The following is a 17545-nucleotide window of genomic DNA, read 5'->3' on the forward strand; positions in this document are numbered from 1 at the left end:
CGACTTACTCTTTCCTTGGCACGCCGCAAATCCTCCCAACGATAAGTCTGTAACGGTACAGGTGGCCGATCTGCTTGACTTTGTATTAGGTACTTCTTCAGCGACTGATAGTATTCACGTTTACAATCGTCGGCAAGCTTTTGCGCCTCAGCGTTACTATCCAAATGCGGTAAAGACTCTAAAAACCGTTTACGCTCCTCCTCATCCAATGGCGTCTTCGGCGAAGGCACATTCACAATCTTAAGCTCGTTGTGTTGCGTTCGTTCGACATCACCATTAGCGTGACTGGATTTCGATGACTTTAATATGCTAGTTACCTCGGATAATTGTGCGTCGACCTTTTGCGTTAATGAGTTGCTTATTTCATCTAATAAGGTTGTGGCTTGTTCAGTCTTTTCTTCTATTACGCACGCTTCTTCTGGTACTGCGTCGTTGTTAAGTGTTTTTGTTGTTTCGGTTACTGAGGATTCGACGGCCACAGTTTCTGTTTGTTTTGGTGTCTCTGAGGCTTCGGAGCTGTCAGTTTTTGCTTGGCTTTGTGTCTCTGCGGCTTCGGCGGCCTCAGTTTTTGCTTGGTTTTGTGTCTCTGCGGCTTCGGCGGCCTCAGTTTCTGCTTGATTTTGCGCTTCTTCGTTCTTTCTCAAAGCCTCCAAGACTTCGCGTTCTATTTCGTTGACTAGCCTCTCTGCAGTCGCTTTTATTGCATCACTTGGCTCACTGGGTAGAGAAAATTCACTGTCTACTTCTTCTGCTTCTGTTTCATCTACTACTTCTTCTTCCTCTATCGCTTCGTCTACCTTGCCATTCAAACTTGCCGCTATAACTTCGGACGCAATTTTGATGTCCTCAACGTTTTCCGATTCACTTTCGGCACGCTGCACACGACTTGTCGGCAACAAAATCTCAATGTGTTTCTTCGGTATCGCACCAACCGGCTCCACTTCAATCACCGTTCGTACATTCGCATCCGTCTCAACTTTCGACGAACCCACTGTCAGTTCATCATGCTGAGGTGGTAATTCGTTAATACCAACACTATCGTCGGCCGCTTGATAATCGTTGTATGTCTCAATCAAATGAGATTCAATATCAAGTACATGACCCTGATCGGCGCTGCTGCTGCTGGTGCTGTTCGCACTGCATTGCCTATCGACGGCAATCGGTTGAATTGTAATCGTTTCTTTCGTCGCTGCTGTGTCACCTACAGTAGCAGTGTTCGTTGAACGCTCCGTACTTTCCTCTGTCGCCGGCGTTGACGTCACTGCCGGATTCGGTATTTGACTCGTTGCACTTTCGTTGCTAGAAGAACTACTTTCCGTATTGATTGTGCTTTGACTGCTGACTAGATCATCGGCATTGAATGCATCCACCTCGTTTAACGGCACATTAACTGCTGTGCTCGTTGCATTCTCATCGTTTGTCGTAACATTAACTGCAGCGTCTGCGGCGCCTTCGGCTGGTGCTGAGGATGACGCTGTCGCTGTCGCTATTGTAGAACCGGCAGTTGTTGTTGTAGCTGTTGCAGTTGGCGTTGCCTCCGTTACGTCTTGTTGTTGCTGTTGTTGTTGTATTGGCTTATTGTTGAGCACTTCAAGTATGGTCTGTTGCTCGGCTGTCGGACTAGTTCCAGCACCGGGTAATGACACTACAAGCAAGAGAATAATGCAAAATTAACAATCAGCATCAGCCATCTAATTTTAGTTCGAATAGCACAAATACACGACGGCGAATAATGTACATTTGGCCACAAAACAATTCGGTTTTATGCGTGAAATGAATGAGAAACAAGTGATCGCAATGGCACAAAAAATAATAGAAACTGAAACAGAAACAGCAATAATTCAAGAGACGTCAGCACAAGAACTTTTCGAACGAGCACAAGTGTACTGCGCGGTGTATAACGGTATGCATATTTGTATGTATATCAAAAGGGCACATTACATAAGCATAAATATTGTAGAATTTTGAAGTTGTTTCATAAAGTTTCGAAAAATTTTCATTCAGGTCAGCATTGTCCATTAGCTTGGTCAACGCATAAGAGATCTACACTAATCATACGATCTTTTTTGTTGTATTTCAGTTACATACTACATGAGAGCGCACCTGTTTATATGCACTAAAACTTGTGAGTTTTTTTCACAGGTGATTGAATTTATTAACAACTATACTTGCGATTGCGAAATACCACACATTTTTTAAAAACAAATACTCATTCGCAACACGCCAAGCACACTCAGAGCAAATTATTATTTTTTTTTTTGAAGTTACGAAAACTAAAAAATTCAGAGCGCACAATTCATTTTCGAAATTTTTACGAAATATTTTCAGAGAGCATTATAAATTTCTGATATTTTTAAAAAATATTTTTTTGAATTAAAATTGTATTTCGAAATATCTAAAGTATTTTTAATGACAAAACTTATTTTTAAAATCTTTAAAAAATATTATAAAATGAGAACTTTAGCTTTGAAATATTAAAAAAAAAACAACTTCAAGTACTAAATTAGTTTTAAAATATAAAAAAAACAAATTCGAATGCTAAACTAATTTTCGAAATTTTCAAAATAAATTTCCAAAGCACGAAATTATTTTCAAAAATTTATAAATCATCATTTTAAGACGCAAGCTGTTTTTTTTTAAATCAGAACACAAAATTGATTTTCAAATTTCTTTGAAGCGAGAAAAAAATTTCGAAATTAAAAAAAAAATACATGTTTGAACTGTAAACTAATTTCCGAAAATTTTAAAATATTATCTTAGCGGGAAGATGTTTTTCAAAACTAAAAAAAAAACATTTTCGAAATTTATAAAAACATTTTTTTTGAAGCGCGAAATAGATTTCGAAATTAAAAAAAAAAACATGTTTGAACTGTAAACTAATTTCCGAAAATTTTAAAATATTAACTTAGCGGGAAGATGTTTTTCAAAACTAAAAAAAAAAACATTTTCGAAATTTTTAAAAGCATTTTCGAACATCTAAAAAACATTTTCGAAATTAAAAAAAAAACATTTGATTTCGAAATTGATCTTTCTACATTAGAAAAACACAGTTTTCAGAACACAAAATTAAATTTCCCCAGCCGAAATTCATTTTCGAAAATATTAAAAAACGTTTTTAGACTACGAAATTAAAAAAAAATATTTCCTAGCGTTTTAAAATAAAAAAAAAAAACATTTTCAGAGCGCAAAATTGATTTTCCCGACCAAAACTCAATTTCGAAAATATTAAAAACCGTTTTCAGACCGTGAAATTTATTTTCGAATTTTTTAAAAAACATTTTCTAGCGTAAATTTTTTTTTCGAAATTAAATAAAACACTTTCAGAGCCTAAATTGATTTTAAAAATTTGTTTAGGCTCATTGGCCTTACTTTGTAACATACCTATGCACATATAAATTTAATTCATGCACTTTTATGACTCAAGTATACCAAGAGCTAGTAATATTTATAGCAGATTTACAAATAATACCTTTTCACTTTTATCAAAAGTACACTAGAGATGCTCTCAACACTATCTTCTAAGTTCGTTTTCTTTGTTTTTATTATTTTTATTTTTTTTTTTACAAATTTTCACTTAATACAAAGGACACCCATTCAAAACTATTTCAATTATGAATTTCGTAATTCACTAAAATGAGAATGCGCGCTGCTCATTATCCGCAATTATACGCCCCGATCGCGAATATGACCTTAAGCACACTGAGTTGGGTCTTTCGGTTGAAATTCGGATATTCGCAGGAAATTGCCGTTCGATCGGCTAATGTGGCAGCTTTTTTTTTGTTGTTTTTCGCTCGCCATTGGCCATTTGGCAGCCAGTACTCCGCGGCTAGGCGAGCAAGCTGTTTTTTCAAGTGTTGCTTTTGTTTTTGTTTTAATTTTCCTATTTTCTATTGGGTTTTCTCAATTTTTCATTTTTCACTTTTTGTTTTGTTTTCTTACGCTGTGTGTTTTTGTTTAAAAGCGTTCTCTAAATGTTTGCTTGCGTGTATTTTTATAATTTTCCCATTTGTTTTTGTTATTAAAACGTTAAAGAACTTGGTGGCTGGTGGTTAATTGTTGTCTATTTTTTTTTTAAAGCCATCGCACATGAGCACAATCTTCTAGCTGTTCCATTGAATATTTTATGTTTTGTGTGCTCTTTTCTCAAACACACACACACATATTTCTATCTGTCTGTCCATCGTTCTACTTGCTCGCCTTTGGCTCTCCTCAATTGCCATTTTCATGCAACTCGCACTCATAAAAATGTACATATTGGCTGTATGTAGAAGTTAATTTGGACATGGTCTGTTTGTGCTCAATATTGGCCGAGTAAATATGTGTGTACAAAAAATCTAAAAAAAAATTTTAACAAAAAAGCAAACACACACGCGCTCTTGCCTTTCGGTTTAGACAGTGTTTAGCTAGTTCGCTGCTGTTTAGTGTATAAATATATCCCAAATTAGATCAGTTGTTTGGAAAGAGTGTGCATGGTTCTTGCTTGTTGTTGTTGTTGTTGTTGTTTTGATTAACTCAGAATTGTTTGTCTATATTGCGTGCGGTTTCAAAGCAAAATATTTATGTATGCACACAATTAGCACGCGCTGCACAGAACTAATGCCATGAAAAACTAACGGGATTTGTTTTTTTAAAATAATCGCTATAAGGTCAACTTGATTTTTTTTTGGTCCTTTTTGTCTTAAAAGATATATTAAAATAAACATATTTATATATACACTTACGAAGTTAGTTTAGAGACCAAAAACACCCCCTGTAAATTAGCATTATTATGAGTGACCCTTTGCAAGACCCTTTTAAGTGTATGAAAATACATAATAATATTGTAATAGAAGTTTAAAAACTATTGGTTCATTCATCTCAGTCACTTTTTTAAAAAAGATAACATTTTGAATAACAGCATACACACTTGATTGAGCTGACGTATTCCCATAAAAGTACTCCAACGTATTCTAATCACTTGACCTACAAAAGATTTGACAGCTAAAAACGTCCATTCATCCAAACGACCATAATCCTTTGTCATTCCTCGTAATGAATCTCACTTTGGTTTAGAAGTGAATTACTAAATTCGATCTTCATCGATTAACTGGCAATATTTAAGTACCTTCAAGGATAACTTCATTTTAGAATCATATATAATGATCCAATGGGGATTTATGCTTTACACGAAAATCAATGAAACATATTTCCAACATAAACAATATTTCAGAGACTAAGATAGAATCTCAAAACTGTATGGTCCTTTTAAGGCAGTAGTCTGCTTTAGAAGCCGAAAAAAGCGTTATTTTAGCAATTTTTTTTGAAAGGAAAGGAAATGATTGCGGTAAACGGAATTTTAAGACGATAGTGTACTATATTTAAGGGTTAAAAAACAATATTTATTATTAAAAAATATTGAAATTTTTTCAAAGTTGTAAGTATTTTTCTGGAGCGCCTGGTCTCCAGGAAAACAGGTAGTTTAAATAATACTTTTGTCCAACTTTTTTAGTTCAAATAGAAGATAATTTAATACTGAAGCTAGATCACTTTGGTTTTTTTCGATCGGACATATATTCTTTTTGCTATCGCCGGCACCGTTTTCTAACACTTGTGAAAATGAAAACTCGAGAAAACGCGCTTTTAAGGTCTGCCTGAGCATTCGCACCTGCTCGACGCTCGGCCAATAAAACTGCTCTAGCTTCGAAAATATGTCGAATTGGCCTCTGGAATTTTAAAGACATATTCTTGGATAGTTTTTGAAGAGATTTAAAACAAAACTAAAAAATCTATTTTTTGAAGCCTGTAAAGCAGAATACTGCCTTAACATTGACAACGGCGAATACCGCAGACGTTGGAATAACGAACGGTATGAGTTATACGACGACATTGACATAGTTCAGCGGATAAAAAGACAAATGGACGAAAACACTCCAGCTTTGAAAGTGTTCAAAGCAGTATCCGTTGGTGGAAGCCGAGTAAGACCTCCACTTCATTGATAAGACCAGGTGGAGAAAAACCTGGCTGCACCTGGTATCACCAATTGTCTACGCCAATCAAGAAGATAAAAAAGTTTGAAAGACCCCACAAGACAAAGTTTAGAACTACTGAATTCTATCTCTTTAGCAATATTCCAAAAGATTTTATTATATGTAGATATGTCGCTATAGTAGTATATTTAAATTGTATAGAGAGTACTTCATTGAAACGATCCCTTGTAGTTGGATCGTTAGAAAATGTTGTTCAAATAATTTCAGGAATACTGGCAATTCAATCAATCGTTTAGCGAATAAAAGTCTGGATCCGAAGCCGACTATCATGGAAGTAGAGAAGCGATGCTAGTGGAAACATCATATTCATATTTCAATTAGAAAAAGTCATAATTATTAAAATTGAGACCAATAGTTTCGATGTTTGGCAGATCTTCTATCTTATCTTGATATATTACATTAAGTTTATTAAGTATGAGATTAAGCTAATTTTTTGGAAAATCTTACAACCACAGAAGTTGCTCCCCTAAGTGACTTCTTGCGACAGAAAAATTGTAGAAACTAAAAGAATAATGTTTTTTTGTTTTGCTTCCGCCGTTTTCCAATAGATGTCTCTAGGGTCAAGCACTGGTCGATTAAATCGTTTTATTTCGATCTTGGACATTTGTGTCAACATTAACCCAACAAAATATTTGTAGAGATCTGTTTGCATCCCAAGCTTATTCTCAACTGAAAATGTCACTTTTTGAGCCGAATTCTCGACATTTGCGGGAAATTTTGTTTTTCTTTTTTAATTCCAAGAAAAGTGTGGCTGAGGCTTATCGACATTTGTAACCGTTTTTATACAAAAAAAAACTTAAATTTACAAAAAAAAAACGGCGGAAAATATATCCAAATTTTCCAATAAATGTTATATATTATCCATAACATTGCTTATTGAAACGAAAATATAAAGTGAAATTATCGAGACTGTCTCTCTCGCTATTGAAATAATTATAGGTCATATGGCATGACCTCATAATTTATGTGGAGTAATTTCAATTTTGCCACAAGCAACCTCGTTATCTGCTCGCCATATTTCGTTAATGGTATTTTTGTATTTTTAGTTATTTAGCACAGACATTTTTATTAATTTTTCGCAATAAACGAAAATACATAAATGTCATGCAATTTATTTTGTTGTTTAATTTTACGCATATATTCTACATTTAAGTATAGTACATATGTACGCACATTTGTTGTTTTGTTTGCACATGTCGCAATTATTTGGCAACGCCAAATTTTAATTAACAATGAATTTGTTAAAAAATATTGCTAAGACAATAATAATTTAGCAAAACGGGTATTGCTAGTATAGAGATGAATAATATGTATATAAGTACATTTATACATATGTACGTACATATACATTGGGAGTAAGTTATTTTTGTTTATAATTTATAACCTTAAAATGTAAATAATCACAGGAGTGCGGGAGACTACATTTTTGCTGCTCAATCTAGCGGAAATGTGATTATATTTCAAAAGTAGCTTTTAAATGAGAGGGTTGTACGATAAGTCAATAAATTTTTGATCAAAATTTCCGAAAATGCATATCGTTTTGATAACTGTTTTGACTTTTTTATATCAAAATAAATTTATCAGTTAACTTTGTTTTTTTTATGTAATTAATTCCATATACATATTGGGTCGTTCGCTCAGTAATTTCGTGTTTTTAGTGCATTCTAAACACGACTTTTTATGGTGTAAAACATTTTATAAAATTATAAAGGGTTTTTCAAAAGGGACGCTACAAAAGTAGACCGATAGGGACCGTATTGTGCCATATTGTGTTATTGATCATGCAGCAATCCAAACGTACTCCATGAGTCACCATTGCATCCCGAAAGAATTACGGTTTGGTGCGGTTTATGGGCCGGCGGCGTTATTGAGCCGCACTTATTCCGTAATGATCAAGACCGGCACGATACTGTGAATGGAAATCACTACAGTTCAATTATAACCGAATATTTTTGGGCCGAAATGGATGATATAGACTTTGACAATATGTGGTTCCAACAGAACGGCGCCACAAGCCACACCGCGGATGTCACAATCGAATTATTGGAAACCAAGTTTGGTGAACATGTGTTTTCGTGAGGTAGAAATGGCCCAGTCAAAGGACAATCATGCGATTTGACGCCATTAGACCATTTCCATCTTTCGGGCATGAGATTGATTCCACGCTCTTAAATTATTGTTCCTTGTAGGCAAAAAACTGATCAAAATAGTTTTTGACGTGCTGATGTGAGATGATGATTCGCCCATTCAACAAATTTTACAGAGTACTAGTCCGAAGGTGTTAAGTCTGGAGAATATGGTGGGTTTGGTAGCCCATCCCATTCAAGCTAGAAAAGCTTTTGGATTGTAATCAAACTTGTATGAGGTCTTGTGCTATCCTGGTGGAACACTACAACTTTTCTGATCATATTGATCAATTCTGACATCTTCGGTTTGAATATATCTTGCCGTAGTACTGAATTAAGTCGTCTGAGAATGGCTGATCCATTTGGGAGAAGTTTTTTCATATCACGAATATACTTGGAGGGAAACGAACGGTTCTCTTATGGACCATATACAATTCACCTCACAACATTTTCACCGAAGTTTACGTGTTGCTCTCTTTCTTAAGACAAAAATAAATAATTTTAAAGTTCACTGCCACACCAAACAACCCTCGTATTTCCTTATTTTGGTTTTTTCCGCCACAGAGAATACCGACAAACTTCAATGCGTTCTTCCATTAAAGTCAATGTGGCGCATCAAAGTCAAGTTCAATGCGGAAAGATGATGCAAAACAATAAAACAACAAATGCTATATGTAGATATATACATATGTATGCACTTTTAAACAGTTAACACATCACATTTACAAATATACTTTCACTTGAAGTGCACCCACAAAGCGTTATGCATGCCTTTGCATACACAATTGTTGTTCTTGCGTGTCATATATGTGTGTGCATGTGATTTGTTTTTTGGCTGGCGCTCCATTAGCATTTGTAGGACAGCTGAGTAGTCACACAGTTGACGTGCGCCTAGTTTAAGTACGCGCGCAATAACAAAAGTCATATAATTTGTTTGTACAAATGTGATAGATATGTATGTATGTCAGTTGGTACTTAAACCTTGAACTAACGGCACTTCATAGTTTATGACTATAAGCATAGTAGTGGCGTATAGTTGTGGAGATGTTGGCACGTGGGTGCATATGGAATTGAAATTATATTTAGATATTTGTTTGTTTCTTTGTATTTATGTATATATGTATGTATATGCATATAAAGGACTCTGCCTTGTCATACACTGCGTATACATAACACACATATTTTAATACTGAGAGGTCAACTTGGAAAAAATTATTTTTTATACTAATTTGAATTTATTTTATATCAAATTAATTTTTAATTTTTTTTTATTTATTTCATTTTAATTGTAATTTAATTTATATTTTTTTTTTTAATTAAATTAATTTTTTTTTATTATTTTTGTTTTTTCTTTACTTTTAATTTAATTAATTTTAAACTTTTATTTATTTATTTTATTTTAATTTAATTTGAAATTATATTTTTTTCTATTTTTAATTAAATTAATTTTTATTATTTTTTTTTTTACTTTTAACTGATAATTCATTTAAGTGAATCTAATCAGTATTTAATATATATTTTTTTTTAATTTTTTTAGTAGGTCACTTAGATCTGTCAGCCACTCACCATAATTTCCCACAACACTTAGGAACACGTAAACCATTTTCTGCTAACTCTTTTAATTATTTCTATAATCTTTTCTAATTTTTTTAATATTATTTTTACACGTGATTACTCGCAAACTGCTCTATGTGCGCTCTTACATAATTTCAAGCAAAACAACAACAACAAAAAGTGCCATAATAAAATTGCATTTAAAAACTTAATGGAAACTAATTAACGTAATTTATTTAATTTTAAGAAACAAACAACAACAATAACAAAAAACTAAAAAAAAAATATAAATATTAATTTGAGCAATTTGTCTGTCGAACGACGACGACGGACGGCTTCACATGTTTAACGTTTAATCGCGTTTTGAATACTACCAAGACGCTGCTCAACTCAACTACTGTACTGTGTACACAACTAACAACGTCAAGCCGCCGCCGCCGCCGCCGCTAAAAACGTCAGACGTCAGCTGTCCGCAGTGTGACCGCCTTATTTGTAGCAGCAAATTTGCAGCAGTACACTTGTAAGGTACAAATACAAATAAACACATGTGATTATAGTGGCAATTTTTGAAAAGCAAATCGTAAGAATAACAGCAAAAACGACAACAACAACACACATTAAACTTATTATCAATTGGCGTCAAACGACATTCGAATTTCATTTTGAGCTGTCTTTCGTTTGTTTGCTTTATTTTAATTGCTGGGCATTTCTGCCTGGTTCTTTTTTTTTGCCGACATCCGCACTTTCGTACATTGGCCTGCTATGCAAATGCGTGCTTGGGAGCGTTTTGTGCATTCGAAACGCATGTGCATACACAGACATACATACATACAAATATACTTAAACATATGTATGCATAGTGCCACCCAACTGCCCAGTCGCCCGCTAACGGTTTACCGGTTTTATTAGCTGCGCGTCGCTGATTTTCACACAGCGCGCATTCGACTTTTACCCACTTACATACTGGCATACATATGTACATACATTATTATTTCTAAGCATATTTGCGCTTGTTATGTGTGCCTTTAAATATATCTACATATGTCCGTTCTGCATGATTTCCCACCAAGGTGAGCGGCGCTATTGCCGATTTCTTGTGCTTGCTCTTATTCTACAATCTACGATTCTTTATTAATAAAATTATTTGCAATTTATTTGTATCTCAAATTTACGTTTCGTGATACTGGTTATATATATTACACAAATATATGTTTTTGTAAATATGTAAATTTGTATGCAGTAGGGCTTTTCCCGACATGCATAAATACATTTGTGTACATAAATTTAAAAAATAATAATGATCTAATCGTTATAGAGCAAATCGTAATTCGATAAAAAATTGATCACATTTATTGATATATAATTATCGATAATATATTTATCGAATAAGAATAATCGAGTGTTATCGAATCTGATTACTATTTTATTATTCCGAATTTTTAATGTCTCGATCTGATTCATATTTGATCTATATTTTTCCGATAAAAAATCTTTTGGCATTATTTTTTATTAATTTTATTTATAGTTTTCTATTAAAGTAGTCGATTTTTTTAATATTTATGTATTTTTCGATTATGGTTTGAAATTTTTTAAAATAAAAAATAATTATTATTTTAACATTTTCGTTTTCTCCCCGATAAAAAAAGGAAATTATATTGAAAATTTTATCACAGATAATTTTTTTTCATACTTTAGTTGTATTATTTTTTATTTATAAAAAATTTATTTCTCCGATGAAAAGTCTTTGGGAATTATTGTTCATTAATATTTTTTCTTATTTTTCTATAAATGTAAACGATATTTTAATATTAACGTATTTTCGGGCGATAGCTTGATATTTTTTAAATAAAAAATAATTTTTTTTTGAACATTAGTCTTAATTAGATGAGCAAATTGAATCGATATACATTTATGTAAGTAAAATATAGCAAAAATAATTATGATCACATCATTATAATTCTATGTAGTCAAATTTAAAACAAAAACAAAAAACGATAAAAATAATCGCTAATTTGATAAGTTAATTTTCCGATAAATATTTTTTTCGACATTTATCAAATACGAATACTACTTTACTACTTTAATTTATGTATTTTCCCGATATCAACTATACATATTGATGCTTTTTTAAATAGTCTGCTTTAGAAGCCGAAAAAAAGCGTTTTTTTAGCAATTTTTTTTTGAAAGGGAAGGAAATGATTGCGGTAAACGGAATTTTAAGACGATAGTGTACTATATTTAAGGCTTAAAAAACCATATTTATTATTAAAAAATATTGAAATTTTTTCAAAGTTGTAAGTATTTTTTTGGAGCGCCTGGAGTCTGCACTTGTAAATCGGTGCCGGTGATGGAGGTCGTGCGATGCATCTGAAACAGTCGAACCAATTTTTTTTTAATTTTCATAAGTTTCTTTTCTTTATGAACTAAACAAATACCGAAGAAGTTATAAACTTCGAAATATTTTCGAAGTTGGAAAAAAATAAAATCACTTTTTTAAGAAAAAAAATTGGCTTAAAGCCAAACAAGTAGTTTAAATAATACTTTTGTCCAACTTCAACTAATTTTGTCTAGTTCAAATAAAAGATAATTTAATACTGAAGTTAGATCACTTTGGTTTTTTTCGATCGGACATATATTATTTTTGCTATCGCCGGCACCGTTTTCTAACACTTGTGAAATGGAAACGCGCTTTAAAGTTTTCAGTATCCATTCGCACCTGCTCGACGCTCTGCCACTAAAACAGCTCTAGCTTTGAAAATATGTCGAATTGGCCTCTGGAATTTTAAAGACATATTCTTGGATAGTTTTGGAAGAGATTTAAAACAAAACAAAAAAATCGATTTTTTGAAGCCTGTAAAGTAGACTACTGTCTTAATAATCTATTTTAACCAAAAATTATCATATTTTCATCCTTTCGTTCGTCATTTTCAAACTTCTATAGCATATGGCCGATACTTTTATATTATGTCAATAAATAATAATCGATTTATTAATTTTTACAAATATTGTTTTTTATAAACCACTATAGTTATATTAAAATTTGTTTTTCAATAATCATAATTTTAGTTAATAAAAAAATCGCATTTATCGATATTTTCAATTGTCATATATTTGGTTAAGGAATAGTCATGTTGCGTGGTTTTAAATTTTATCAATTACTTGTGCGTTTTCTTAATTTGTCAATCACGTATTGACCTAACTGAAGCAACAACAAACATATAATTTTCCACCTAATTAGATGAAAGTTCAAATAACAATATTTTGGCCCTAAACGTGCCTTTTACGTGCAATACATTAATTGCTTGTAATGCCATAATATAAGCATATAATTAGATATGTGTTCAAAAGCAGTGAAATCCATAATTTCTCATTTGAATGTTTTTATTGATTTTTGAATGCATTCTCGAAAATAATAATAGCAATATTTGGCACACATTTGTGCCTTATACGATTACAAAGTGCCAGATGAGTTTCACTTCCAATTTGTGACGTGCGTTTCGAATTTATGTTATTCTAAAAGTCAGGTTGGATATTTTGTTTTGAAAATATAATAATATTAATTTAAACATTTTGCGATTAGTACAAGACATGTCGTCATTCACTTCACTTCATTTTTCTTAATTTATTTTACAATATTTTTAGAGTGGTGAATGAATTGTAAAATCGAAAAACCTCATGAAATGCAATGCAGTTATGCTCTCGTGGTTTCCAATACTTTCGTCAGTAAAATCGATTTCCAATAGCCATGCATACACTTCATATTTGTGTTTTAAGCACGTAGCTAATGGCAAAACATTTCGTATTAGGTCTACAACTTTGCTTCCGCCGTTTTTTTTTTTTTGTAAATTTTATGTTTTTTTTTGTATAAAAACGGTTACACAAATGTCAGCATACGTATTCCGTGCAAATGACGAAAATTCGGCTCAAAAGTGAAATTTTCAGTTGAGAATAAGTTTAGGATGCAAACAGATCTCTACAAACATTTTGTTGGGTTAATTTTGACACAAATGTCCAAGATCGATATAAAACGATTTAATCGTTTTAATCGACCAGTGCTTGACCCTAGAGACATCTATTGGAAAACGGCGGAAGCAAAGTTGTAGACCAATAAAATACAATCTGGATACACATTTTCGTTGAAAGCGATTATTTTCCAAATTGATAGAGAGCAACACGGAAAAGTATATTTCCTGAGGACAATCGATGTTTCGTTTAAAAACAAGTATTCTTTTATAAATCAACAGGAAATGGACTGTCATTCGAAAAATGGGGTGTTATAAGTTGTTATACATAGGTTCCTCAAATCATATCTATTGATTTTTGTAAAAACATATTTTAGGAAATAAGAAACATATTTCAGTAAGAACATATTTTAGGAATTCTGAAGAAGAAGGATGCAATATCTTTGAATCTGATCCCGAAATCGAATTGATGCTTTGACTAATCATCTTGAATGTTATTTTAAAATTCATTTATTGACAAAAGTTCGACTAGAAAAAGTGTCTAAGTGCTCATTGTAAAATATCCGCTTTACTGAAAATAAATTTGCTAAGTGCGAATAGTCGCACTTACTTACTTATGTAAATAACAGATCATCTGTACTGTAAGCGTCTGATTCTAAGAATGAGCAATTTACAGATGACATAACATTGTAGATTTGCTGACTTATCGCTTAACGTTAAACTTTGTCGAAGCTAGCGTACCTTATCAGACAATTTTACGAATAAAAAAGCAACAAGTGTTGTTTTTGGTTTTCCGATTTTTTGAAAATCTTTTTCCCACGTAATTTTCCTGCACACGCGATCAGCATTAATTTTCCAAGTGCTGACAAGAGCTTTTCAAGGTCGACAGCATCGTGTACGTATGTCTATAATTTAGCTCAAGGCCTAACAACCCCTTTTCAAGCACGATTCACCGTTGTTTATCACTTTTATACATACATATCTTGGTAGAGAGCAACACGCAAACTTGTTGCCTGCGATCAGGTCATCAAATTAATGAGAGAATAACAACAAAAATAGCAGCGTGCTTATCAGTAAAAGCTCAGTAGTGATGAGCGTAATTGAGCTTTTGAATAAAAGTAAAAAAATTAGATGTGGGAGATTTTGTGGCGTGCAAATATAGCTTACGCTCAGTAGTAGCTCGTCTCTCAGTGTTGTGGGCTGTAAGCTTTCGAAAGAGTATGCTGTATTTTAGTGTATTGTTTATTTTTTTTTTTTTTACATTTCTGTGCCAATTTTCGTGCATCTTCTTTGTTTGTTTTATTGTAGCTTTTTTATTATTTTTGTATTGCTCCCACATTTCAACTCATTTCATTTCATCTTTGGCCGATGACATGAATAAACTAAATTGTTGTGCCAACAACGTCAACGCAGTTTACTAAATATAAATGGCATACAACAACAACAACAACGTGCTATACTAAGCAACAATTGTGCTAAAATGTGAGATGAGAAAAATAGTGCTTAAAACGGGCTTTTAGCTAAGAAATACTAATCAATGAAATGTGTGACTTCGAACAATGGGCAAACAGATGCTATATGCATACATATGTATATAAGCACGTACTATATAGGTACATATGTATTATTACAAAAATATAATTTATTTTTTTAATGGGTCAGAAAATCTCAAAAACTTGACTCACTCAGTAGAAAAAAAAATTAAAAACTCTTTTATTGTTATTATTCATATATTTCAATTTTAAATATTTATTATCGCTTAAATATTTGTTTAATATATTTTTTTTTTCTCCCCTTGCAATTGGATGAAAAAAATTTATTGCTGCGAATTAAGCATATTTTTTCAATCGCTCGCCTTGACCAACTGCAATTACACTACTTGCAATTGGTCTATATTTCTTCATATAGTTTTTATATTGCAAAACAATTATCCGTTATAAATAATAGTCCATTAAATTGGACTTTTGAACTCTGAATGTAAATCAACTCGCTACTAAGTATTGCAAATTCTTGCAAATTCTTTGTCAGCAACAAAATACAGTCACCTTTGATTTAGTTTCAACAGTGTTCTAAAAACAAAAACAACAATAAGCGGTTTAAATATTCGCAACCACTATCGTTGATTGCTTTAATCTGCATAGTTCATACAAGAACTGGTAATACTTGTGAGTTAGTGTCATAATAAACGCAATTAGAGACATATAAAAGTAAGGGAGAGTTGAACTCGGGCGAAATCGTGTATTTTAAAAACAATTTTGGGTGTTATAAAGCATTTTCAAAATTTTAGATTATTATAAAGACAAAAATCAATGCTCCAGAAATTATTTTAAAGTCATCTAAATGGTTGTTATTGTACTTAGCCAGTATCATTATCAATATTTAATATCATACCCACAGCTGACCTATGGGAGGTCTATCAAGATCAATAGACAATAATTTTGTAATTATGTAGCGGCGGACTCCAAAGGGGACAAAGTATATTACTACTCTGACTCATCTTTAGACCTTTAACCCTTTCATGCCCAATGTTGCCTATTGGCAACCGGCTTCTAACTCTCGTTGTTTAAATATTTTTGGCCAGCGGTTTTTTCAAGCTTACAGTTACATTTTTTGTTATGAGCTGTGCACGTATTCATTCAGTAGGCGTTCTCCGCAGAGTGGAATTGTCAAAATCGGTTTCGCGAAAAAAGTTATACTAACTTCCCACTAGAGTATAGAAAGTGCTCAAAAACATAAAAAAAATTGTTTTATTTTAAAACAGTTGAACTTCCCTAACTAGAATCCTCATAATTCACAAAAAAAACTTCGAGTTAGAGAGACTTCCGAGTTACGGAAGGTAATTTGTATGAAATTTGACTTCTATTGTCTATTCAAGAGTTCAACTTATGGAGAACTTCGAGTTCGAGTTCTGGAAGTTCAACTGTATCTGTCCTAAAAAAAATGTTAGCTCCGCCCATTTTAATTCAGGCATGAGAGGGTTAAAAACACTATGGTTTATTGATTAAAAAAATCTATCAGCAAACTTCTTATTCCAACTCAATGAAATTGATCGCTAATTTAAAAAATTCACACATTATTTTCTGTCTTACCTTTTTTCGGATACGCCTATCTCGGAATTTATCCAAAACTACTAAATAAAATTGCTATTTGAGACCTTTTTTCTTGTGAATCTAAAGTCGATTTTTCGAAATGAATGTCATCGCCCATATTTGGTTGATTCCCAAAACTAAGCAAGTACTCAGAGATATTAATTCATCCTTATTACAATTTTAAAATAAACGACATCGGACTAAGGCCACATAAACTTCCTACACGATACCATTTGAACTTCCATCAGATCCCCTCACTTTACGATATTTGATTTATATATCTTTATCGGCTTTAAGTTGTGGCACCGAGGAGGTCCTTAACGGAAAATATTCGTCAATTTGCAAGAAATCTTCCGGAAATTAAACAAGTATATATTTCTAACAATAATATTTGGTACTATGCATACCCTAGCCATTATATCACTTATAGAATTATTATTCTGCTTGAATTTATACCACCAAAATCAGTTCATTCTACTCCAGACTCCTTTTCTTACTTATTATATATCCTATAAAATATTTGAGATATTTACCGAGATTTTCGGAAAAAAATTATATATAGACACTGAGGTCCTTTCTGGTGGCTGGGCCTTGAAAAGTTATATTCCTTTTTTTCGAAAATTTTTAGATAACGCTACCACACCTCCAATATAATATTAGTAAATGTTTTATTCCGATATCTTAATTGGTTTTAGATTCATATTTTTTCAAGTGAACGATCCGATTGAATTTAAAATTGAGTTCTATGGGAAGTAGGCGTAGCTGTGAACCGATTTCGAGCACTTTCA

General features: G+C 32.5%; 1 protein-coding gene across 2 annotated transcripts in view; it reads right to left on the minus strand.

Annotated features, from left to right (window-relative positions):
* Positions 1–17545, minus strand: part of LOC105210426 (uncharacterized) — a 47260-nt gene that overhangs the window by 17503 nt on the left and 12212 nt on the right. The window contains exons 1-2 of one of the 2 annotated variants that reach the window (XM_011181379.3): positions 9719–10077; positions 9–1645 (exon numbers count right to left, since the gene is read on the minus strand). In XM_011181379.3, coding sequence (XP_011179681.2) covers positions 9–1645; positions 9719–9755 — 1674 coding nt within the window. In that variant the 5' untranslated portion in view covers positions 9756–10077. Of the gene's footprint in view, positions 1–8; positions 1646–9718; positions 10078–17545 lie in introns of those variants that run through there. The other variant, XM_011181378.3, reaches the window with a different exon arrangement.

This window comes from Zeugodacus cucurbitae, chromosome 4 (assembly GCF_028554725.1).
Source record: "Zeugodacus cucurbitae isolate PBARC_wt_2022May chromosome 4, idZeuCucr1.2, whole genome shotgun sequence".
NCBI lineage: Eukaryota > Metazoa > Arthropoda > Insecta > Diptera > Tephritidae > Zeugodacus > Zeugodacus cucurbitae.